This window comes from Sebastes fasciatus, chromosome 2, assembly GCF_043250625.1.
Source record: "Sebastes fasciatus isolate fSebFas1 chromosome 2, fSebFas1.pri, whole genome shotgun sequence".
NCBI classification, from domain to species: Eukaryota; Metazoa; Chordata; class Actinopteri; order Perciformes; family Sebastidae; genus Sebastes; species Sebastes fasciatus.
In genome coordinates, this window is record NC_133796.1 from 40,787,525 (window position 1) to 40,811,720 (window position 24,196).

At 43.3% G+C, this 24,196-nt stretch overlaps 1 protein-coding gene across 4 annotated transcripts in view; it reads right to left on the reverse strand.

Moving 5' to 3' along the window:
* Window positions 1-24,196, reverse strand: part of arnt2 (aryl-hydrocarbon receptor nuclear translocator 2) — a 105,352-nt gene that overhangs the window by 37,937 nt on the left and 43,219 nt on the right. For all 4 annotated transcript variants that reach the window (XM_074624647.1, XM_074624662.1, XM_074624638.1 and 1 more), the window contains 5 exons: window positions 18,335-18,400; window positions 15,802-15,887; window positions 7,649-7,725; window positions 4,890-5,024; window positions 2,014-2,088 (listed from right to left, as the gene is read on the reverse strand). In XM_074624647.1, the coding sequence (XP_074480748.1) occupies window positions 2,014-2,088; window positions 4,890-5,024; window positions 7,649-7,725; window positions 15,802-15,887; window positions 18,335-18,400 (439 nt within the window). The remainder of the gene's footprint in view (window positions 1-2,013; window positions 2,089-4,889; window positions 5,025-7,648; window positions 7,726-15,801; window positions 15,888-18,334; window positions 18,401-24,196) is intronic.

Genomic DNA, 24,196 nt, shown 5'->3' on the forward strand with positions numbered 1-24,196 from the left:
GATTGTTCCTTTGGGGTTTGGATTATTGGATAAAATCAGCTCTGTGGCAAACACACGTTTATGATACTAACATGTTTGGTTCCGTAAGATAATCTTCACAAATGGAACACCACTTTTATGATTTTTGAAGTGCCAATGCAATCGCAACAAGTAAAAAGCACCGCGGTCTACACAATGGGGCTGTAAAGGAGGACGAGTCGGCATGATGAAGTCTTGTAGTCTCATTAAGTGCCACTTGTTAGTAACTGCCTTTTTTAAAACACGTACCATAACAAAACGTTAATATCTCTTCAGCTTGTGTTAACCACAGACCTTATTTCAGACATCTAACTAAAAACCCCATTAAAAAAACAAACATTGACTTCCAGACGAGAGAACAGGAAGTGCTAAAATGCTAACTCATTTCCGGGTTTTAGGACCCATTCCTGTATATTTTGGATCCAGTTCCAAGTTGATAAAAATACCCAGATTCCCAAAATGAAGCTTGCTTGTTGTCCGGTTAATGTGCTCTCTATGAACCATTGTTTGTGCCAAAGATCATTTGAGAATTTCAAGAAGCACCACTCTGTAATACTGTATGATCACAGGTGGGCTGTGTTTTTATAGTTCAACAGGAACCAACAGTGTGCTGAGTCTTCTCAATTTCAGGAGTTATTCAATAATTTGTGCTCATCAACCTAAGAGTTCTGACATCCAGTATGTGCATTAAAGGGACTGTTTGTAAGAATCAGAAATTGCTTGTAACAGCGACAACTGAACAAGCATCGCTCAAAACAGTGAGGAGACACACGTCAGCTAAAACCACAATATCACTCTATATTTCAGCTGCTTGGCAGTAATGTTAGCTGACCAGACGAAGGTCTCTCCATGAATCAATGCTGATCCTAGAGTTGGCTTTTCCTACCTTGTAGTCGGAGACGATAACGTTTCTCTCTGCGGAGCCCCGTCACTTCACAAGACACGGGAAACCTCTGTTGGTCTGGAGGAGCTGCAGCAGTTATTTCTGCACAAACGTCCACTGTACATTCACTAGATATTCTCAGAGCTAAACTAACTCTTCTGCAGTGTGGAGTGTGCGCACATGCACGTGAGAGTGAAGCGAAAGAGCGAGAACGAGCGCGCTGTATGAGTGAAGGCAGACAGAGGAGCAGAGTACAGCAGAGACTCCGGCCCTGGAGACCAAAGCTACGGTCTCCCCCGCGTCCTCCGACCGCGGCCAACACTGTTTAACAGACGGGCTTCACTAGATACAACCAAGAGGTTTTGGTGTTTCCGTGTAGTTTGTGTTGGAGTCTGAGTCTGAACAGCGTTCAGTTCGTTGTTAAAAGCTTTACCCAATTAGATTCAATAAGGGATTTGATACTGGATCCAGATTTGATTGAACTAGAGTGGGGCCAATTTGGAACGGGCTGATTGCTTGATTATTCTCTTAAACTAGGGGAGTCCAAAGTGTGGCCAGACACTTTAATCTGTGTGGCTCATTAGTTAAATTTAGCCTGCTGACAATATTAAAGGGTAACTTCGGTACAGTATTTTTCAACCTGGACCCCATTTTCCCATGTTTTTGTGTCTAGGTGACTAATGGGGACAACACTTTTTGAAACTGGTCCAGTATTGAGGGAGAACGCTGTAACCGACAACCGCTAAACAAGCTGTAATGCAATCACTTGGGGCAACCTGGCACCGTCAGTTTACGTCCACTAAAAGTGCATGTTTTAGCCACTGACAGGCTCAGATTGTTATTCTAAGTGTCCGACAACATTATGGAAAGGACCCCACTGAGAAATAAAACCTTTTTATTCAAATGTGTCTTTTTGTGAAGCACCTTTTCACCCTGGTTTTTCAAAAGTGCTATAAAAATTAAGTTTTGCTGAATTTAACAGATATTGTAGATCATTTGTGTAGTAAATAAATGACTTTGACTTTGTCAATTTTTCTCTTCTTCCCATTTCTCAACTTGAAACCCCATAATCTCTCTGCTGTCAAAAAAGAAACCTTTAGGTCCCGTCCTACCTGTTGGAAACTTTCTCTCAGGTGACTCTGGTCCTCAGGATGGCAGAACTCCAGGATATCTTTCCCCAGCAGGTCCTACAGGACAGGATAACAGTCAGTTAATGGGAATTTATCCTCATTAAATAAACCGCATTGCATTGTATAGTAGGAATGCAATGTCCAACCCATTTGTTTTCTTCAATTAAATAAACTGGAATTCGACAACAGTTCTTCATTCTGAAAGTACAATGTTAGTAGAGCAAAGGCTGGTACATTTAGAGTACACGCTAAATAACTTCTAAACCAGGGGTACAACTAGCAGGTGATGCTGCATTAGATCTCATTTTGTGGTACATTAACTGACATGATTCCAACTCAGCATTTCTATATTTTCCTCTTATTCTGAAACTAAATGAATCATTCATCAAGATATGAAATGGAAGTTAGTTGAGGTGAGAAAGTGGTAGTTATTTCATTTGAAAAGGAAGATAAATGTGTTGCAGTAAAAGACAAAGAAGGGTCTGTTGGAATACAATAACAAGTACATTTGAAGTATCTCCTCCAAACAGCATGGATTTGTTCTGAATGATAATGTAACTCTGACTCAGTGATGTTCTCAAAGTGGTTTCTTGTTGAGTAAAGGGAGAAGCAGTCAACAACAGCCCCGGCTGACTGGCCACAGGAATGTGTTTCACATACCAGTGCAGGCAACAATTGTTTCTCATCCTGGTCTGCTTATCTCCACTGTCAAACACAGTAACAGAACTGATCAGGCAAAGTACTGCTGAGTAATGGAATGTTCTTGATGCAGAACATGAGGAGCTCACGTGAGAAGGTATCGTGACTCGGGTATTGCAACAGAGCCTGAGTGAATTATTTTAAGGTCAGAGGTCAAAGTGTTTGTAATTCATGTATGAAACTTTTGAAACCTGGCAGGTGGTCACGTTGGAGAACCAGCCACTCTTATATATATATGTGTATATATATATATATATATATATATATGTTCACCCGTCCGGGAGCGTTAACTTAGCGTAGTGTCGCGGACATGTAGCCACTTTCCCAGTAAAAGTCTCCACCGCACATTTAGTTTAGTTTAGCAGGTTGTCAGCTGTGTGTCTGCCCGGCGTAACTTTAGCGAGTGTCCAACAGACAGTGTGTGTATTTGTGCTACGTTAGCAGCTCTAGCATTGCCGGAGGCTTCGTGCTCGCCACCGCACACGTAGTCTGCGTAACTTTAGTGAGTTTCCAACAGAGTGTGTGTGTGTGTTGGTGGTGAGTGTGAGGTTGTTGGTGGCGTTCTAGTTGTGAACGTAGGTGTAGCAGTGTGTATACAGTTTATTTGTCGGTGAATAAATGCTACGAAAATACAACTCCTCCACTCCGCTCAAGCGAGCCAGAGACCGGAGCGGACTTCCTGTATCCTGCAACTCCGGCTCCGCCTCTTAAGGTGGGCCAGCTTTTCTCCTTAAAGTGACGAGCCGCTCCTCACATCCCTAATATATTGATATATATATATTTTTTTTAATTTATTAGGGCTGTCAAAGTTAACGCGATAATAATGCATTAACACCAGTAACTTCTTTAACGCATTAGTGCAACTTGCGAATTTTTAGGTTGTAGCAGGTTTTAAAGCTAGAGTGAAGATACTGGCATCATTTGAAACTAAAAAAACTAAAGAATCCATTGGAAGGAGGTTAAATAATGCTCCAAACTTGCGCTAAATTTTGACGAGGAAAAACTGGCATGGCCATTTTCAAAGGGGTCCCTTGACCTCTGACCTCCAGATATGTGAATGTAAATGGGTTCTATGGGTACCCACGAGTCTCCCCTTTACAGACATGCCCACTTTATGATAATCACATGCAGTTTGGGGCAAGTCATAGTCAAGTCAGCACACTGACACACTGACAGCTGTTGTTGCCTGTTGGGCTGCAGTTTGCCATGTTATGATATCAGCATGTGTTTTATGCTAAATGTAATACCTTTCTGGGCAATATTTCTCATTGTTTTGTGTTGTTAATTGATTTCCAATAATAAATATATACATAAAGTACATTTGCATAAAGCAGGATATTTGCCCACTCCTACGTTGATAAGAGTATTAAATACTTAACAAATCTCCTTTGAAGGTACATTTTGAACAAATAAAAAATGTGTGATTCATTTGTGATTAATCATGGACTATCATGTGATTAACCGCGATTAAATATTTTTGTCTAAGCAACAATATATTTTGAAACTAGTCTGAATTACAAACTGTAAATACTAAAATAAAATCCTGTATGGAAATAATGGCAGACAATAATGGTTGGCTGCTAATAAAAGGCCGGGTAAGAGCTATTCTGAAGGAGTGGGATTACCCGAACCCCGATAGCTCACGAGGTAAATTCAACAATATGCATATTTGTACAGCAGTAATTCCATCAATACAACACAGTCATGTCATGTCTTAGCACTCTGGTGCTCTCAGCTTGTTAAGATTTTCAATCAAAATTCAGTCCAATTGATTCTACTTTGTCAGTCTTTCAATCACTGCCAATGAAACGCTACTCATCCATACTAATGTGAGACATTAAAAGCCTACCAGAAAGGGAAATGAATAACTTCTTAGTCTTTCTTTAATGTGGAATAATTGTGGAGGAGGTGTTGAGTATCACTAGTCATAGCAGCAATCCAAAGTTGAAATGTCAAAAGTCCAATACATTTAAGATATAGAACTTTCATAAGGAAAAACTAATTAAAAGCACATGAAAGGTCAATGTAACTAAACTTACAGTGGATATGACTACGTTGCTCAATTCTCCTTGAAGCAAGTAAACAGATAACACTCCTGTCTCCATTATGAATTTTCATGACATTATCAGTATAAAATCCCGTTAATCATCTTAGCCAACCTGAGGCTGATATCCGATGACGTTGATGCAGCGCGGGTCGACGAAAGTGATGACACCATCCGAGTTGTGACGCGACAGGAACTCTGTGGGCACAGACAGGCCGTTCATATCCATAGAGACCGGAGAGCTGGTCACCTGGGGGACGACATAGACACAGTTAAGATTCATCAATTAGACATAGGGACGGGAAATACAACTACACCAGTGTTTTACACAATAAGTTACTGTTGACCATTGATGTATCACAAGGAGCCACGCTCAATCCAAGACTGTAACTATGGAGTCATACCAGTCTCAATATTCACGAATGCACACAGAAGGATTCACATGTATTTTGTGATTTATATATAGATGACTCTCTCCACAAAAATACTTTTCAACGCACACAAAAACAGTTATCGTTGTATATAAATGTAAAAAGAAATTCCACATATAAAAAAATAAGGTTCACAAATATATTTCTGATGCACACACAAACATTTATTTTTTTAAATACATGTAATAAAAATCCATGAATATGTATATTTAAAAGTATTGGCAAGTTTCATCAAAAACATATTTAGATGTTGTTACATTTCTATACAATATGTTGAACCTGCATTTACAAAACTTTTTTTATTCAACAGGGATTCATCTGTAGACAATCAGATGTCTCCCTTCTTTTCAGCCGATCACATGAGAGTATGGTTTACGTCATGCACAGGGTGAACGCCAACAGGGAAAGTAGTCAGATAGCTACATGGATGTATAGAGAGGACAGCTAGCTTTGTCAAGGTGGTTCAAACATTTAACTTGTGCACCCCAGCTAAGTGTTGAGACGATCAAATGTGGGCAGATAAGTCTACAAAGATCCCCAAAAGAATCCAAAAGGATACAGCGACTGGATTCAAGGTTTCATCCACGATGTTTAAGTGAAGACCAACCAGGCAACCGGTGTGTTGCTATTTGACATTAGCTAAGTTGGTAAGTAGCTAACTTGCTAGCTAAAGCTGTCATGAGGAATCAATGCCTTGGCTTTCAGTGTTGGTGTTACAATTAATGATTTTGTCAGAGGAGACTTGACCAGCATGTATTAGTTTGACATATTAGTGATGTGACAGCTGGCTAACGCTAGCTAACGTTAGCTATGTGTTTGTTTGCCAGATGATATTGTGACTTTGCCCTGACATCAGCCAGCTAGTGTTACCCAACATTAGCTAGCCTTAGCCAACATTAGCTAGCCGTAGCCAACATTAGCTAGCCTTAGCCAACATTAGCTAGCGTTACCAAGCATTAGCTAGCGTTAGCCAACATTAGCCAACTTGACGCAAAAACGTGACGCGACAACGTGACGCGACAACGTGACGCGCGACAAAGTGACACGACAACGTAATGCAACAACGTGTTGGTTATGATTGATTCCGTGTACATGAACGTTCCATAAGTGTATTCATTTCTCCTTCATTGTAGTTGTTCAGCACTTGTAAGATGTAACAAGTAGGATGTGACGGTTGGTCGTTGTGTTATTTGTTTGTTTGTTGATATTTTGTAACTGGAGCTGTACACAAGTTGAAGCAGGCTCAGGTCAGTGTTTGACCAATCTGAGAGTACTATCCCTCCAGCATGGACATTTTTTGGCACCAGGAACTATTGTAAAGGAACTACATTTGATTTGATTTTCCGTTAGTATTTTTGATAAATGTATGCCTTTATTATATAGCTGACATGACAGGGAATGAGGAGAGGGAGAGAAACGGGGAATGACATACTGTAAGTCCCCATCTGGACTCAAACTGGGGGTGTTGCGGTTCTCTGCTGGTGCCTTATAACTAGGGATGTACCGATACCGGTATAGGGTCCGATACTGTGCTCATGTACTCGTACTCGCAAAACGGCTCCGATACAACGGCACCGATACCACTTTACAGTGGTGCGCCCGACCCCGCTGGGCCGGGATCCCACCTCAGCCGGCGCGCACCGGCCCTCACTTTCATTGCGCCACGGGGTTTTGCTTGCACCCTCTGACTTGCGCGTGCGTTAGGTCCGTGTTTCAAGACGGGTCGGGTAGGTTGCCGACATCGCCACAGACCCCTGGCGCCATTTACGTGGGCCGAGCTCCGATTTGGCGGCAAGACGCACCGAAAACAGTCCGCCCTGGTCGACAGTCGCACCGGGAGCAGGGGGCCGTCCCTCTCCGGCGGGGAGAGAGGGCACAGCCAGCCCTTTGTCCACGGTGCGACGAGGTCCGGGCGGGGAGCGCTGTAAAGCTGCGGCCGCGAGCCACCTTCGCGCCGAGCCTTTCCAAGCCGACCTAGAGCCGGTAGCGGCGCACCGCCTCGTATGCGGGACTCCCCAGCCTGCCGTGCGTCGCTCACACCCTCCAGCTGGCTGTTAACGAGGGTCTTCTGGCACAGAGAAGTACTCGTATCGGTACTCGGTATTGGCGAGTACCCAAATGTAAGTACTTGTACTTGGTCTGAAAAAAAGTGGTATCGGTGCATCCCTACTTATAACCCTAGGCCACCAGGGTGCCCCCCTCAAAAGACTTGTCTTTTTCTCAAATGAAGTCAGGTGAGACACGGTTGTGATGTACAAAGCAAGAGGGATGGCAAAGAGATATGGGGAAGAAATTAAAAAATACAACTAATTAGCTCTACCTGCTTCTCTGAACTGATCCACTAAACCTCCCTTAGTCTTTCAGGTAAAGCACACATACACACACTCAGATATGATAGTTTCCACACTCCTTCAGTCAGTTGACTGTGCCACCACACACACACCTGCAGTCTTCCGATGGCCACTAAGCAGTATTTTCCGGTCTGACCTGCCTCCGTGTCTTCTTCTGGTATAGTCATACCTGAGGAGGAAACAGAAAGAGAGAGGAAGGTGTAAAACAAAGAGGCGCACAGAACATTTATCATAAAGTCTAACCACTTCATTTTCTATTTGCTACTTGAACTTTGCAGCAGCGAGAGGTAATCTCCAGGCTGACACAGCCATTGCTCCTCTGCAATGATTTATAAGTCATGTTTTCTCCATTACGCCTCCGAACTGAAAGATAGATTCCAGCCACAACACCAGACTCTGCTGACATATTTCATTAAAACAACTATTGAAAGTTGCTCCTCTCTGTCTTCAAATGACTCAGTAAAAAGAGAAGGGCGAAGCAGACAAAGACACAAACAGACATATCAATTCCATTTTGATGGCTCTTCTCCCATAATAACTTCTCCGCTGTTTGTTTTGTGCTCAATCAAATCAAGTCATATAAAATCAGTCACAGCAGCGGTGGCATCGCTCACTGCCAGCTATCCTGTCACCGACTGAGACAGCTTATCCAAAATCATGATTGTACTGCATTTTCATCTACTGAGGTTGTGTTCGTGCAGCTGCTGGCCTAGCCTTAGGTTCACATTAAATCACATAATCATATTGGAATATGATTGCTTTTATTAAGTTAAAAAAATGGCAATGTAAATTGTTTTTTTGAAAATCGTGGCTGGAAATGGTCCTTTACATAATTTGCAATCTGACACATGTTGATGTGATATAATGCAGCTAGCTGGCCACAACTGCTCACAGCACATAGCTGCATGTATCAGTCTATCAATCCGTTGCTATTGTCCAGTGCGACACATCTGTTCAGCAGAATACTTCTTCAGGCAAATCTATCAAACCCTGTTAGGAGTTGAGACTAGGTTGATATATAAGGTCAATATTGGCCTTTTATGGAAAACTGGATATCAACCACACGGTGCTGTTACATGCAAGATGTAAATATTATTGCTAGAGGCAGTATTAGTGGTTAAAGGTCTCCTGTGGAGTTTTTATTAACCTCTAATAGCGCAACTGAGCAATGCTTTTATGAGTGGATCCCTATTTTTGTTGTTGTCATGGACACACACAAGCACGCACACACACGAGCACACATGCATGCGGGTAACGCAATACACATTTCGGCCACCAGTTTCATGCCAGCAAAAGGCAGTGAAGAAGAAGATCTTTGATTAATCCATAATTGGTGGTTTTGGTCTTGGTCGACTAGGACTTCTTTGGTCGACTACTTCTTCTCTTTGTGTTTTTCTTCATGCTGGATGACCTGTCTCCAGGAGATTTGTGAGCTCAACTATTGTAAACACAAGAATTGGAGTGGTGATTTTGTGTGATTCTTTGGTGAAGAACTCAGTTTTACAGACGTATCGAACTAACTGATCAATTGAGCGACAGGATGAAGTATATGTTGGTCGACTCGACTGAGAGTTTCTTTGATCGGGGACAGCCCTGGTATGTATGTACAGTAGGTGTTTATACTGTATGTATGTGCATATATGCAGGAACCAACGCACGGGCATCGATCGCAGGGACGTCCCACACCAATACACATGGACGTACTGAGGAGAGATGCTGGACAGTGCTGGCTTTCCGATAGTTGTATTATCACTCTTTCCATCCACCACTATTGGTTTTGTGTTATCAGTCCTACTTGTATTAGCTATTACAGCTGCTAGACTGCTATTGTGGCTGCTTCTCTCTCTCTCTCTCTCTCTCTCTCTCTCTCTCTCTCTCTATCTATCCCCCCAGCCGGTCTCGGCAGATGGCCGCCCGCCCTGCGCCCGGTTCTGCTCCAGGTTTCTTCCCAGTAATCGGGGAGTTTTTCCTGGCCACAGTGCGCTTGGTGGATCCTGTTGGGTCTCTAAACTATGGTGTACGGTCATAGACCTGCTCTATATATAAAGCGTCTTGAGATAACTTCTGTTGTGATTTGACGCTATACAAAAATAAATTGATTTGATTTGATTTGATATGTATGTACTGTATGTATGTGCATGTATGTATGTATATATGTGTTTATGTTTGCATGTGTGTATGCATGTACATACAGTATGTATGTATGTAATCGGACTCACTTTCACTGTATAAACCCCATAAAAAATCAGAACAAAAAAAAAAGATCATTAGCAAGTTAAATGCAAAGGTCCGACAAATCCTGAATTTGTAGCTGAATTTGTGTTCATTCTATCTGTTGTCTTAGATATGTACCCAACTGCTCTAAATTGTATTATTTTTTATATTTATCTTGTTGTCTTTATCTTGTTGTTTTATCTGGTTACTCTTTGTGACAGAGGAAAAGGATTTTTGGGTGCAGCGCAAATATCAATCAGAGCTGGCCACAAACTGAAACACTGTCGACTGTTTAGTCCCTCTAACCAACTCACAAACGTCGCTGGCGCCAGGTCATATCAGCTGTTGCTGATCAACATGAATTCTGTTGGTAACTTGTAGACAGGCCAAAGTTAAACAACTAGCCAGCGAGCCAAAGACTGTTTGTGGGGGAAGAAGCCGTACAATCAGAGTGGGCTGAGTATTTCTGTAGTTCCAACATCTCCAACAGAGTGACACATCTTCTCTCTAGTGGATTACAACATCAAATTAAACTTTCATTCAAATCACATTGATAATTTAAGCTTATCAATTAAACAGATTTGAATCAGAACATTCACTTCAGTATTTGGATCAAGTAGCTTGTGAGAAATAAGCTATGTTAGATGTAGTATGCTACAGCTGTTATTCCAATGTGTCAGATACATATTTAATCAACAGTTGGGTAAATCTAAGTATAGAGAGCTCCAGGGATGTTTTTGTAGGCCAACCAGGAAGTTAACATCGCCCTGGATCCCTCGACAAAAAGCCAACGGGATTGTTCCATTGGGTTTTGGATTATTGCAGAAAATCAGCTCCGTGGCAAACACACGTTTATGATACTTGCACGTTTTGTTCAGCAAGATAATCTCCACAAATGAACACCACTTTATGATTTTTGAAGCGTGAATGCAATCGCCAGAAGTAAAGCTACCTTGAAGTAGTAAATAAAAATAATTGACCCGTTTCGTTCATTTTGGTGTATCAGCGGCATGTTATCAATCGATAGTCAAACGACGGACGGCACATACTGACCATGAACGCATCTGGTCCGTCAGCTCAGAGTAGCAGGTGTCAGATTTCACACACGGGACGAGAGAGTTGACAGACCAAGAAATGGCAGAGGATTTGTTGTCGAAGTGAAAAGCAAACGCACCTATTTGGCAATATTTCCCGTTTAATCTCAATGCTATAAGGGAACCATAACGTTAATGAGGTAATCGCCGCGAGGCGGATGGAGCTGTCACAGCCGGTGTGCACGGAGCAGCGGTGCCAGGTAGACCCCCACAGCGGAGCGCCGCAGCAAAATCACTACCGTAGAGGCCAGACACACCGCTACCTGACAGTAATTGTCCGGTGTAATCGGTAACACCGGTGTTGTCACAAGTTTATTAACCCTACCCTTTTCACATCCCTACTAATGACCATTACAGGCATCGTACGGTACCTTCGGTACCGTCACCTTTTTAGAATTTGGGCATCGACTTGGTACCGAATTATCGATTCTCGTGACATCCCTAGTCTGGATAATCCCACATATACCAAGAACTATCCACAGCCCATCTAAAGGCCACAGGGAAGAGTCTATAAAACATATCAAAGGTCTGTAATCACATCCACATTGACCTAGGTGCTGTTTAATATGCAATAATCACAGGACAGACTGAACTTCCTTCCAGTTAACAATAGCACTTCACCATAACGTTTAAAGAGTGGAGCCTCCGTCAGTTCCTCTCACATAAAAACAGAACCACGACTCCGTCTCTGTTCCTCTGCTCCAACAGTTCAGCCAGCAGCATCTGTACGCTGCTCAATAGGAAACATGTCTGTGTCTGCAGCGCGTGTCTCTCTCTGTTGTCCATCTGCCATTTATGAGTGCGTGTCTCGCCTGACGACTGTTTGCCAGCAGTATTGTGCCCGGAACATTCCGAGGAGTATTTTTAGTGCGAGGAAGTAAACCATGTGTCAATGATTCATAGCACATATGGCGTGTGCGTGTTTGTGTTTGTGTTATACCTGACAAATATTCTAGCGTCACGTCACAGTTCCGAGAGATCATTTAGTCGTGCTTTACTTGATGTTGTTCAGTTTCATCACCCCAGGGGGGGTGCATTCCAGTCTCTGTCTCTGTAAACACTGCACAGTGTGTGTGTGTGTGTGTGTGTGTGTGTGTGTGTGTGTGTGTGTGTGTTGAAGTCAGAGAGTGCATCCGAGGCCTCGTGTGTTCTAACTGGTGTGCCTCAGATCCACTGGATACTACAGTTAGACCGATAAAAGGTATGAGGCTAAGATTGCCATATATTAGCATACAGTGTACAGCAGTGGTTCTCAAACCTTTTACACCACGAACCACCTCAGAAAATATTTGACTCTCCAAGTACCACCATTATGACCAGGGGTGGGACATTCTTTTTCCTGGGGGGGCCACATGAGAAACCCAGATTGTTGCCGGTGGCCAAACAAATTCTGTCAGACGTAACCTCTATTTTATCCCTACATTAACTTATAGAAAACATACTGAACACTTATTTTTCAGCATTTATTATACTGAAAATCACTCCAAACAGAACATTATTAAGAAAATGACATTATATGCAGGAGTTTTTGAACCGTACAGGACTGACTTTTTTGGGTAGTAATGTTTCCATTAACAAAACTTAACAAAACAGAGAATCCCCCAGCATGCCAAAATATAAAACATGCACTGCAGGTCCAAAAAGACCTATTTTTGGGGGCAGGGAGGGTAGCCTGCTGTACACAGTACTGTACTGGACTTTGTTATTGTCATTTATAGTGATGCTAATTTATTATTTATTTATTTATTAACCGTTATCCGACAAGATTTGTGCCTCGCATGCAGCGGTGTACCAGCTGCAGTGTACGATCACAACAGACAACTGAGTCCCCAGTTCATCCGTATGGGAGCGTATGCTGCGTTCACTGTCTCCAGTTCACCGTCTGGGGGCATACATTTAGCAGGCAGCCACTTTCCCAGTAAAAGTCTCCACCGTACATTTATTTTAGTTTAGCAGGTTGTCCGCTGTGTGTCTGCCCGGATTAACGACACTCTGTCTGTCCAGATTAACGATAGCGATTGACCTACAAACAGTGTGTTTGTTTGTGCTACGTTAGCAGCTGCTAGCGTTGCTGGTGGCTCCGTGCCCGCTGTAACCACACACAATTCAAATGATTAGGATTATTTAAATATTTGCTTTGATTAAGTTAAACAGGTCATAATCCCCTCTCTGTCTATTTTATATTGATGTGAAAACATCGCCGAACAACTGGATTTATTCAAGTTTCTCACCAAAAACGATATTTTACCAGATTACATTTAAACATATCATGATAACGTTGTAATTTACCTTCGCCCAATAGTCATTTTTCCTGAGCCGACTTTGAACGCCTCATAATTATAACTCAAGGAACCTCCGTTAACGTTCGTATCTCCGGTATTTAGCCGAGCAGGACTGTGCTGCCCACCGGCTGCTAACAGCTAACGTTACTAACTCTCCTCCTGCTGATTTAAACACGGGTTTGTTGTTAAAAAAAAAAAAAAAAAATAGGGGGTGCGTCCCCTCAGGTTTAGTAATGCCACGCTGTTGAGCGCTTTTTTTTCTCTTCACCGTGTCTCCGGTCCAAATCAAACTGAAACATGATACAGCGTGCGTACGCGTCAGTCTGCATGCGTAACTGTGGGAAAGCATCAATAAGAGGAATCGATAGTCAGAGAATCCTCCGCGTACTACTAGAGAGAGCACGCGTACCACCAATGGTACGTGAACCATAGTTTGAGAACCGCTGGTGTACAGTATAACAGGTCAAATATAGATGTGAAAGTTAAATCTAACACTTCTGATCAATAGATTATTCTGTTCTGGTATCCTAAGTCTGGTATTCTAAACATTACAGGAATACTTTACCCCCAAAATGACCATTTGTATATCAATATCTCACCCCCGTGTTACCTTGAATTCTTGAAGAAAACTTTGTTTTTCTCGCATGCCTCCACGGTGAACGGAGAATCAAAAAAACGGAAAACATCTTGATGAATTCAAGTAACAGCAAAACTATATCAAAGCATCAGTTTACTTCCACATAAGCAGTCTCACGTTTGCAAAGGCGTGCTACTCGTCCGTGCGAGTCGTGAGCGTACGACTGTATAAATGAGTCTTGGATTATACTGCACGGGTTGTGTGAGAGTTTGTAAATGGATGTTTGATATAGTTTTGCTGTTGGGTATGACCTTACCCCCATTTACTTCAATTCATCAAGACTTTTCTCTGTTTTTTGATTCTCCGTTCACTGTGGAGGCTTGCAAGAGAAACAGAGTTCTCTTCAAGAACTCAAGTTAACGGGATGAGATATTGATATACAAATGGTCATTTTGGGGGTGAAGTATTCCTGTAAGGACAGATTATGCACAAATCCTGCAGGATGGTTTCAGTTGACATTTGGGACAAACATAGTAGATGATTCTACCTTTTTTCTGTTATTCCAGTTTATCATATTGTCAAATAAATGCTTTGTGACTTCCCTGTACCTTGACTGGGACTCTCAGCCCCAAAGCCCACTGTTTCCTACTGAAGATGTGAATGTTTAAAAGTGTCTCACTCACAGATACTGTATATAGTTTCAATTTTTAAAAAAAGCCTCAGTAATTTCCTAAAATATCTGGTCACTGTGATTTTTAGCAAACGTTACTCAAACAGAAGGAAATAGTGCTATTATTAGTTATTTCCGCTACCAGGATGTGTGAGTTATTTCCGCTACCAGGATGTGTGATCCCAATCAATGTGGGACTGAGTCAGAATAAACTAGTGTGTGTGTGTGTGTGTGTGTGTGTTCATGGTAATGAAGGAACATCAGTGTTAGCCCTGGGATTTTTTTTTCCAGCAGCAGTGCTGAAGTGCGTGAGTTTTATTTAGCACCGCCGGAAGATATTTAGCGTGTTCGTTGACACGAGACAGGCTCCAGACGCATGTTTGTACAGTTTTAGATGTCGACACACAAAACAGCAAAGGAAGTAAATAAGTAGTGAAGAGGGAAAGAAAATAAACATAGAGAGAGTTTTTAGGTTTGGATTTCTGTCGGCAGGTCAGACAGGTCGGTAGAATGGTTGAACAGGAGAGCTTTGAGAAATATCTGACCACAGTGAAACAGTGTCAGTGTTGGACTGTAGTGTAACACACGTGTTTCCTGGCTGACCACAGCTGCTGTACACACCTTATACAGCCACGTTTCAAAACTACAGGGGCTGAGTGTTTCATACTCCGGAGATAGACCTCATTTCAGGGTTTGGATAGGATCACAATATGAGAGTCGAGAAGAGCAGCACTTTACGCCAAATCCACTCCTGTTTGGCTCCATAACAAATGTGAGGAATGCTGCTCTGAGCTGATATTTAGAGGCAGTGCGAATGCAAAAAAGCCCAAGCTGAAAATGGGTTCAGAGGAAACTTGAAGATATGCTGAGTTGTATGACTCCATTTCCTGAGTCTACAGAGAGGAGAAAGGAGAGTAGGACGAGAGGAACACCAGGAAGTCCCTGGTAGGGGGGGACACACTCCAAATACCGGATTGTTGTTACAGCAAACATCTGTACTGTCAGTTGGGAAATCCATCAGCCACAAGACAGACTGCAAAAACACTCCAGCAGTCAGACAAAGACAAATGTTTGCTTTGCGCCGTGTGTGAGCGCGGGCTCGTGGGATGGAGCGGAGTCTCACGTCAAAAGAGAACACAGATTTTCAAAGAAGCTGCTCTGAATCCTTGCCGCTCCACTCACACACCCTGGATGGGACACAGGAACCGCACACACACACACAGGCTGTTGTGGCTCTGCGGTTGAATCCAGGTTCCTGATCCAGAGCCCCACAGCTGCTTTAGGTTACACCAGGATACACGTTACTCTGGGCAGGGACTCACGCGGCGAGGTGAAGTTCGGCAGGGATAGAGACGAGAGCATCCAGTTCAGGATGTGTGTGAGTGTGTGTGTGTGTGTGTTTGTTTACCTGCAGGGGGCCACGCTTTGATGTAGCCAGTGCAATGCACCACCGAGTACTGAGCCTCTCCTTCTTTTGAGGGTCCGAGGCCATTCCTGTCCATCACACACACACAAACAGACACAGACACAGACATAGCAGCATGTTAGGTACTCAGACAGCTGTGGAAGGACTCGACAACAATACAGGCTCTCTCTCTTTTTATACTTCAGGCTTCATCTCTCTGTTCAAGTACTGGCTTTTAGAATACAAGCACCTTTACATACTGTATATTAGAGGAACTGTTTGTAAGAATCATAAATGTCTTGTTAACAGCGACACCTGTGGCCGTTAAGTCAACGAAAGTCAGCGTCCTGTTGCTCGCGCTTGTGCTCGCTCTACATAGACATGAACAAGCATCGCTCAAAACAGTGAGGAGACACACGTCAGCTAAAAGCACAATATCACTCTATATTTCAGCTGCTTGGCAGTAATGTTAGCTGACCAGACAAAGGTCTCTCCATGAATCAATGCTGATCCTAGTGTTGGCTTTTCCTGCCTCAGCCTCCTGACCGCGGCCGGAGGGAACAGGGGAGACACCGGAGTTTTGGTCGGAGAAGATAACGTTTCTCTCTGCGGAGCCCCGTCACTTCACAAGACACGGGAAACCTCTGTTGGTCTGGAGGAGCTGCAGCAGTTATTTCTGCACAAACGTCCACTGTACATTCACTAGATATTCTCAGAGCTAAACTAACTCTTCTGCAGTGTGGAGTGTGCGCGCATGCACGTGAGAGTGGAGCGAAAGAGCGAGAACGAGCGCGTTGTGTGAGTGAAGGCAGGCAGAGGAGCAGAGTACAGCAGAGACTCCGGTCCTGGAGACCAAAGCTACGGTCTCCTCCGCGTCCTCCGACCGCGGCCAACACTGTTTAACAGACGGGCTTCACTAGATACAACCAAGATGTTTTGGTGCTTCACTGTAGTTTGTGTCGGAGTCTGAGTCTGAACAGCGTAGCAACACGCGAGCGCGCATGGGACGCCAACCCGCAATGATTTATACGTGTAAGAAGTTACTAACAGTCCCTTTAAGGGTTATTTCTCTTCTTTATGTTCTTTATAGACTGACCTGACATGAGATGAAAACACTTTACAAAGTGTTTTGTGCGTTATTGAATTGGTTTTATTGTCTTTTTAATGTTGTGCTGCTGCAGCCTGACATTAACGTAATGCCATTCAATGCTTGATTTGAGCCCTGGTGGACATGTAAGAGAAGTGTTACGTCGACAAAAAAGTAAAAGTACAACAAGTGAATGCAATGAGCTGCATGTCTGGGGCTTATTCCAGTAGACTGAAGCCAAGGGGCTATTATTACTGGGATTTAGGGGCTGTCCCCATTACCATTTTTTGGGCTTCAAAGCTTCAGTGAGAAATATTCTAAGGTATCCAAAGCTTCACGGCACGGCGCAGCAGGCTGACATGTTCTCCTGTCTGTTTGCCTGTCTCCCCCGTTTCAGAGCCCGTGACAGTGCCGCTCCCACACTACTGCACACACTGGGATTATTCCTTATTTCATGGGCTATTATGGGATTTATAATTTAAAATTACATATTTATATACATATACAGTATATATTTAGGTCAGCCCTACTATGATTCAAAACTCTTTGTATACTATTTATTCACATAAATAATGCTGCATTTATACACATTATATCAGTCTAGCAAATAACACAATATGATATTATGCAGAATTGATTATCATGCTTATTGCCTTACATGAAATGGTAGAGTCACAGAGTCTACATTATCAGTAGGGATGCACTGATCCAACTTTTTCAGTCCAGATACCGATACCCGGGCTTTGGGTATCAGCTGATACCGAGTACTGATCCGATACCAGTGTATAATTAATCAGCTGTACTGTATGCCTCACTGAGGAAGTGACTGGATCATTCTTTTATGTTTGAGGCAACATCAGGCCTGACTTAAACATTGCTTTCCTAACTCTATTATACATTTAGTGAATTGTTAATTATTATTAAAATAATAAATCATACACCAGCAATTTGGCAAAAGAATCTTTGAAATTAGAAGATTTATTTACCTAAAAAGACATACATGTATAAAGTGAATATATAAAGAGTATAGTCATTTTTAAGCCTTAAACATTTGTAGCAAATCTTCCTGTCACACGTCCCTTAAAATCTGCACCAATCGGACAATTATGGCAGCCTGAGAGACAAAACCCTGGGCATGAAAGACCCTATAGCTCTTCCTGCTGATTGTCGTTGCTGGGAACGTAATAACTATAGATAGATAATAGGTAATAACTGAAGGAGACCCAGATGAGCATATCAATATTTTAATCCTCTCCTCTCACCTCTCATCTGGATCTGAGCAGCTGGACAGTTAAGCTTGAGACAAACCTGAAGAGCAGCTGGATCTTTCCATATCACACACACACACACTATATGATTGTATCTGATGACTGTCAACACCCAGTCCCACACGGGAACTGGATTATGAAATGAGAGGGTGATAGTGGATTAGAGAAGAAGTCCCTGTACCTGTATCTCTTCCTCATGTTAGACAGACGGTTTAGGGAGATGTGATCCAGAGGAGCACTACCGCACCTGCACACAAATACAGAGGAAGAAAAAAGCATACATTACATTCCTGTGGTACGTGATGATACCAGCACAGTGGACTCTAATCACAATAGGAGGCAGCACACATACACAATATATCCACTATGTACTGACACAGCTCACATGAGCCCTGGAATCTCTTAACATTCTGTAACTTGACCACAGTTCTCACAGACCATGATGCACTGCTCCATGAAGTCACTTCTTCAAAGACTTCATCATATAAGTGGTGTGTAACAATATATACATACCTACTACTAGTAAGTATGTATACTAGTTTACATCATTTACTAGTTTATCAGCGTTGAGATTCTCCCGCTGTCATCACTGACGTTGTTGCTGCCGTATTTATTCCTAGATGGAGTGTTAATGGAGCAGCTACAATGTTAGCATAGCCTGGCTCTGATCGATCCAAACTCCATTCAGAATACAAGCATTTTAAAAGTTGTTTGCTTGTTGTGTTGCGGACAGACCTGACAAAGCATAAATACGGTCTTTTTTTACAAATCAACATCGTTATGTGGTTATTTCGGCACACTTTGATCCGTTTATTGATATTAAATCACAGCACAGTCTGTTTATTTTGGGTTCATACCGCAGTAGCGACGTGTGGCTGATAGATAGTCAGTTCAATGGCGCTGTATGTGAATACAGCTCGTCGCCGGGTGACGTTACAAACCCAGACACGACAGTGTTTGGTTTTCATGATATGATTTGTACAAATGTACAAAGTAACAACAGTGACAGCCGACCAATCCTGTAACTTCATCACTCAGTCACTCACTCAGTGACAGACTTTTGCGTTTGTAGGGCTGGCCCTCTGAGGTCCAGCCAAAAAAAACAATGGTTCTTTACTTGATAGTCTAATTTTATAGTTGTGGGGAATCCAAATGACACATCATACATTGAAATTAGGGCTGTCAAAGTTAACGCTATAATAACGCGTTAACGCAAATTAGTTTTAATGTCACTAATTTCTTTAATGCATTAACACAATTTTTAATTTTTTTAGGTTGTAACGGGCTCAGTTTTAAAGCTCTGAGTGAAGATACTGGTATCATATGAAGCTAGACCATACCAACCATGTCATACTAACCTGTTGCAAAGGAGGCTAAATAACGCTCCAGACTGACATGTCATCCTTGCTCAGTGTATAGAATGAACCCAAAGTCAAACAGGTCACACACTGGAGCAGCCATTGTGTTTTTCTGAGGAAAGGAACATTGCATAAACCTGCCTGGATCTAATAATGGCTTCCCTGAAATGTGCTGTGTTCCTCTCAGCCATGTTTCTGTACGTGTCACAGATGTGGTTGCGTTTCACTGTTTGATTGCAGTCTCTGTTCGTCCCAGCAGCATGTTGTTTGAATTATGCAGAGCCCGGAATAGCAACATAACACAAGAACGTGCCAGTCCAACAAATTCCTAACAACATGAGACGCTGCGGCTCTCGTGCGACTCGCGGGCCTTTGTGATGGATCCAGACAAAACAAGGCTACAGCCAGCACGTCGGAAAGAAAATGTACAAGGTGTGTTATTGCGTTAAACTAAACATGAGCTTCTCTAAGCCCCTGAGCCAGTCAAAGCTGCTTTGATGTAGTTTGTAGCCAGTGAGTAATGAGTGCTATGGGGCAAACTGTGATATCTTGACATCATAGAGTACAAGGAGAGGCTGACACATCTAGCAAGAAAACTGGGTTTGTAAAGGGTCAGAAACTAGGTAGTGGAGATGGAGTGATGTCAACAGACGGCAATAATTATTAGAATATAGACGCAAGCGTGCTAAATCTAATTATCCATGATGTATGGAAACATCGGTTATTTAACCAACAACCTCTGGGGACGAACTTTCGACGTTATCACATAAGAATAGAAAGGCACGTGGCTCGAGGTTCACATGCATATGAATTAAAAAAAAGTGCATACTGCCACAACTGTCTAGGTTTGAACTCTTTTTAAACTGCACTAATATAAAGGAAGATAACTACAGCCATGTATCAGATCCAGAGCTCAACAGTAGTCTCCCGCTTGTTGGCCAGACATTAGGGATGCACCGATACCACTTTTTTTCAGACTGAATACGAGTACAAGTTCTTACATTTGGGTACTCGTCGATACCGAGTACCAATACGAGTACTTCTCTGTGCCAAAAGACCGTCGTTAACAGCCAGCTGGAGGGTGTGAGCGACACACGGCAGGCTGGGGAGTCCCGCATACGAGGCAGTGCGCCGCGACCGGCTCTAGGTCGGCTTGGAAAGGCTCCGGGCGAAGGTGGCTTGCGGCCGCAGCTTTACAGCGCTCCCTGCGCGGCCCACGTCAAAGGCACCAGGGGTCTGTGGCGTTGTCGGCAACCCACCCGACCCGTCTTGAAACACGGACGTGCGAGTCAGAGGGTGCAAGCAAAACCCCGTGGCGCAATGAAAGTGAGGGCCGGTGCCGGAGGTGGGATCCCGGCCCCGCGGGGTCAGGCGCACCACCTGCCCCTCTCGCCCGCACCATCAGGGAGGTGGAGCGTGAGGACCCGAAAGATGGTGACGAGAGGTTAACGTTGCGCTGCTGTAAAGTAGTATCGGTGCCGTTGTATCGGAGCCGTTTTGCGAGTACGGGTACATGAGCATGGTTACATGGTATCGGGTATCGGTGCATCCCTATCAGACATCACATATAATCCATGTAATCATGTAATCGTACATTGTGTTTATGTATGTAGACAAAAGTTTATTCTTGAAACAGTAGTTGGTAAAATAATCTAACCACAAGGCTGATTAGTAGCTGTTTTTTTTCAGAGCACTTTAAGGACTCATCCTCCATGTTGAGCTAACATCAATGAGAAGTCCTTAAGCTATAATTGATATTTTCATAATAACAATACATCAAATGACAATGTGAAAGGGGTCGCTTAATGGATCGGTATTGGCTAAAATAAACAAGCAGATCAATTGCGTGCCTGCTATTTTTGCAGGCCGTGCAGTGCTGCTCTCCTGTAATGTCGCATTCACACCAAGAACGAAGCGAATTTTCACCTCGCTTTACTCGAGCGAGTTGGACCGCCGGTATCATTTGTGTCCGTTCCCGCCGGAGAGGAGGAGGAGCTTGTCTCCATAGATACCACAACTTTTCTTTCCACCATTTCCTCCATCAACCGTTGAAGAAATAACCACTGTTGCTGCTTTGTACATGTTGTGGAAGTCCCAGATATGTCAGGAAAAACACGCCGTCGTGTCTGGGTTCATAACATCACCCGGCGGCGAGCTGTATTCACATACAGCACAATTGCCATTAACTGTATCTAGCAGCCACACGTCACTACTGCGGTATGAGCCCAAAATAAACAGATTGTGCTGTGTTCTTTTTGAAACAGGACGGTATTGACAAAGTATGAAAGGACTCGGATCTGGGCCAAAACAACTTGTGAACATTCATACACTTGTCATATTATTAATTATATTCTTATAATTAAAATATTTGTATTACTATTGTAATCTTGATTTAAATCCTATTGCGCTACCCTCCTTTTTTTTAAATTTCTGCTAGTATCTTACATCTAGTTTCCTCTGCCTCACCCAGATAGCTCTCACAGGCCTGCATAGTATGATTAATTGTGGGAATAATAGCCTGAACACCACAATCAATCACGTATGAAACACTATTGTAAAAGCGTCTGTGGAGCTAATTAGAAACAGCTCAGCAGGACTCTTGAATGTTCTGTGTAGGCAGCGGCTGAAAGAAACAAAACTGCCATTCATGTCTTTGTTAACGTTTAATGGCTGTCACTTTGTGAGACTGCCTGCCACATTACACCAACCCCTGCTGTTCACCACCGAGCACCAGTTCAGTTGGCTTGCATGTCAACTGACTCCCAACTACTGTTACAAAGTACACGTGACCTCATATCAGAGGCTCCATTTGTTTTCAATATGCTTCATTTTAGCCTAACCTAATTCATTTTAATGAGCCATGATCTAAATCTATTAGTGATTAGGGATGTCACGATACCAGAGAGTTAGTAGTCGATACCAATACCAGTGAAATTCCACGATTCTTGATACCAATTTGATACCACGGTTAAAAAAACATTAAAAAAAACCCGATAAATCCCATGTTCCTCAACACACACTCCTTTATTACCGTTTGCATACGTTTTTTTGTTAGGAAGTTAAACAGGTCATAATTCCCTCTCTATTAACTATTTTATATTGCTGTGAAAACATCTCCTTCAAACAACTGGATTTATTCAAGTTTCTCGCCAAAAACTGCCAAGTTGCCAAATTTGCCAAGATTTACATTTGAACGCATCACGATAACTTTAGAATTTATCTTCGCCCAATACTCATTTTACTGAACAGAGCCTGAAGACATCATAATGTAAATCAATGGCACCTTCTGTGTTGAAATCGGCTGGGGCAGAGCTAGTTAACGTTAGCTGCTCTTGTCCTGCCGACAGTAGGCTTATATTTATACCAATATAGGCTGAATATAGGGATGCACCGATACCACTTTTTTCAGACCGAGTACAAGTACTTACATTTGGGAACTCGCCGATACCGAGTACCGATACGAGTACTTCTCTGTGCCAAAAGACCCTCGTTAACAGTCAGCTGGAGGGTGTGAGTGACACACGGCAGGCTCTAGGTCGGCTTGGAAAGGCTCAGGGCGAAGGCGGTTCGCGGCCGCAGTTTTACAGCGCTCCCCGCCCGGACCTCGCCGCACCATGACGGGGCTCCCTGCTCCCGGGGCGACTGTCGACCGTGTCAACCGTGTCGTGCCGCGGCACACGTAAAAGGCGCCAGGGGTCTGTGGCGCTGTCGGCAACCCACCCGACCAGTCTTGAAACATGGACCAAGGAGTCTAACGCACGCGCGAGTCAGAGGGTGCAAGCAAAACCCTGTGGTGCAATGAAAGTGAGGGCCGAGGTGGGATCCCGGCCCAGCGGGGTCGGGCACCACTGGCACGTCTCGCCCGCAGCGTCGGGGAGATGGAGCGTGAGGACCCAAAGGTTGGTGACGAGAAGTTAACATCGTGCAGCTGTAAAGTGGTATCGGTGCCGTTGTATCGGAGCCGTTTTGCGAGTACGAGTACATGAGCACAGTATCGGACCCGATACCCGATACTGGTGTCGGTGCATCCCTAGCTAAAAATCATGATTTATTGGGAGGATCAAAGCAATTCTATGTCAAATCAGACGTTCAGCACCCCCATATGGCCAGAATGGAACGATCCTTTGTTTCATAACCACGTATTTCCGCCACTGTGACGATTCGACTGTGAGATTAGCCGTTAATTCACGCTCCTTAGATCGAATCGTCGAATAGTCTACTATTCTGGGTCGCCCCTAGTGACCTCAACTCAAATTCTCGCAGAGAGCTCTGGTCTCTGATTCCAGAAATGGCCTGCACAGGCTCCAGGAGGACACTGATGGACGGGTCAGTGAGAAATCTAAGACAAGATGGGCCTGACTCATTGTCAGGAGTCATGCACACATATACTGTATCTGGAGAGTACACTCTGCAAGCATCACCAAGATGACTTGAGCTTTAAAGGTCCCATATCATGCTCATTGTCAGGTTCATACTTGTATGCTGTGTTTCTACTAGAACATGTTTACATGCTGTAACATAAAAAAAACAACTTTATTGTCCTCATACTGTCTGCCTGAATATGTCTGTATATCCTCTGTCTGAAACGCTCCGTTTTAGCTCATTTCGACATAATTGCAATAGAATTGCGTTGCAAGGCAAATAAACTGAGACACATTTAGAATGTTTACGTTTAAAATCGTGTA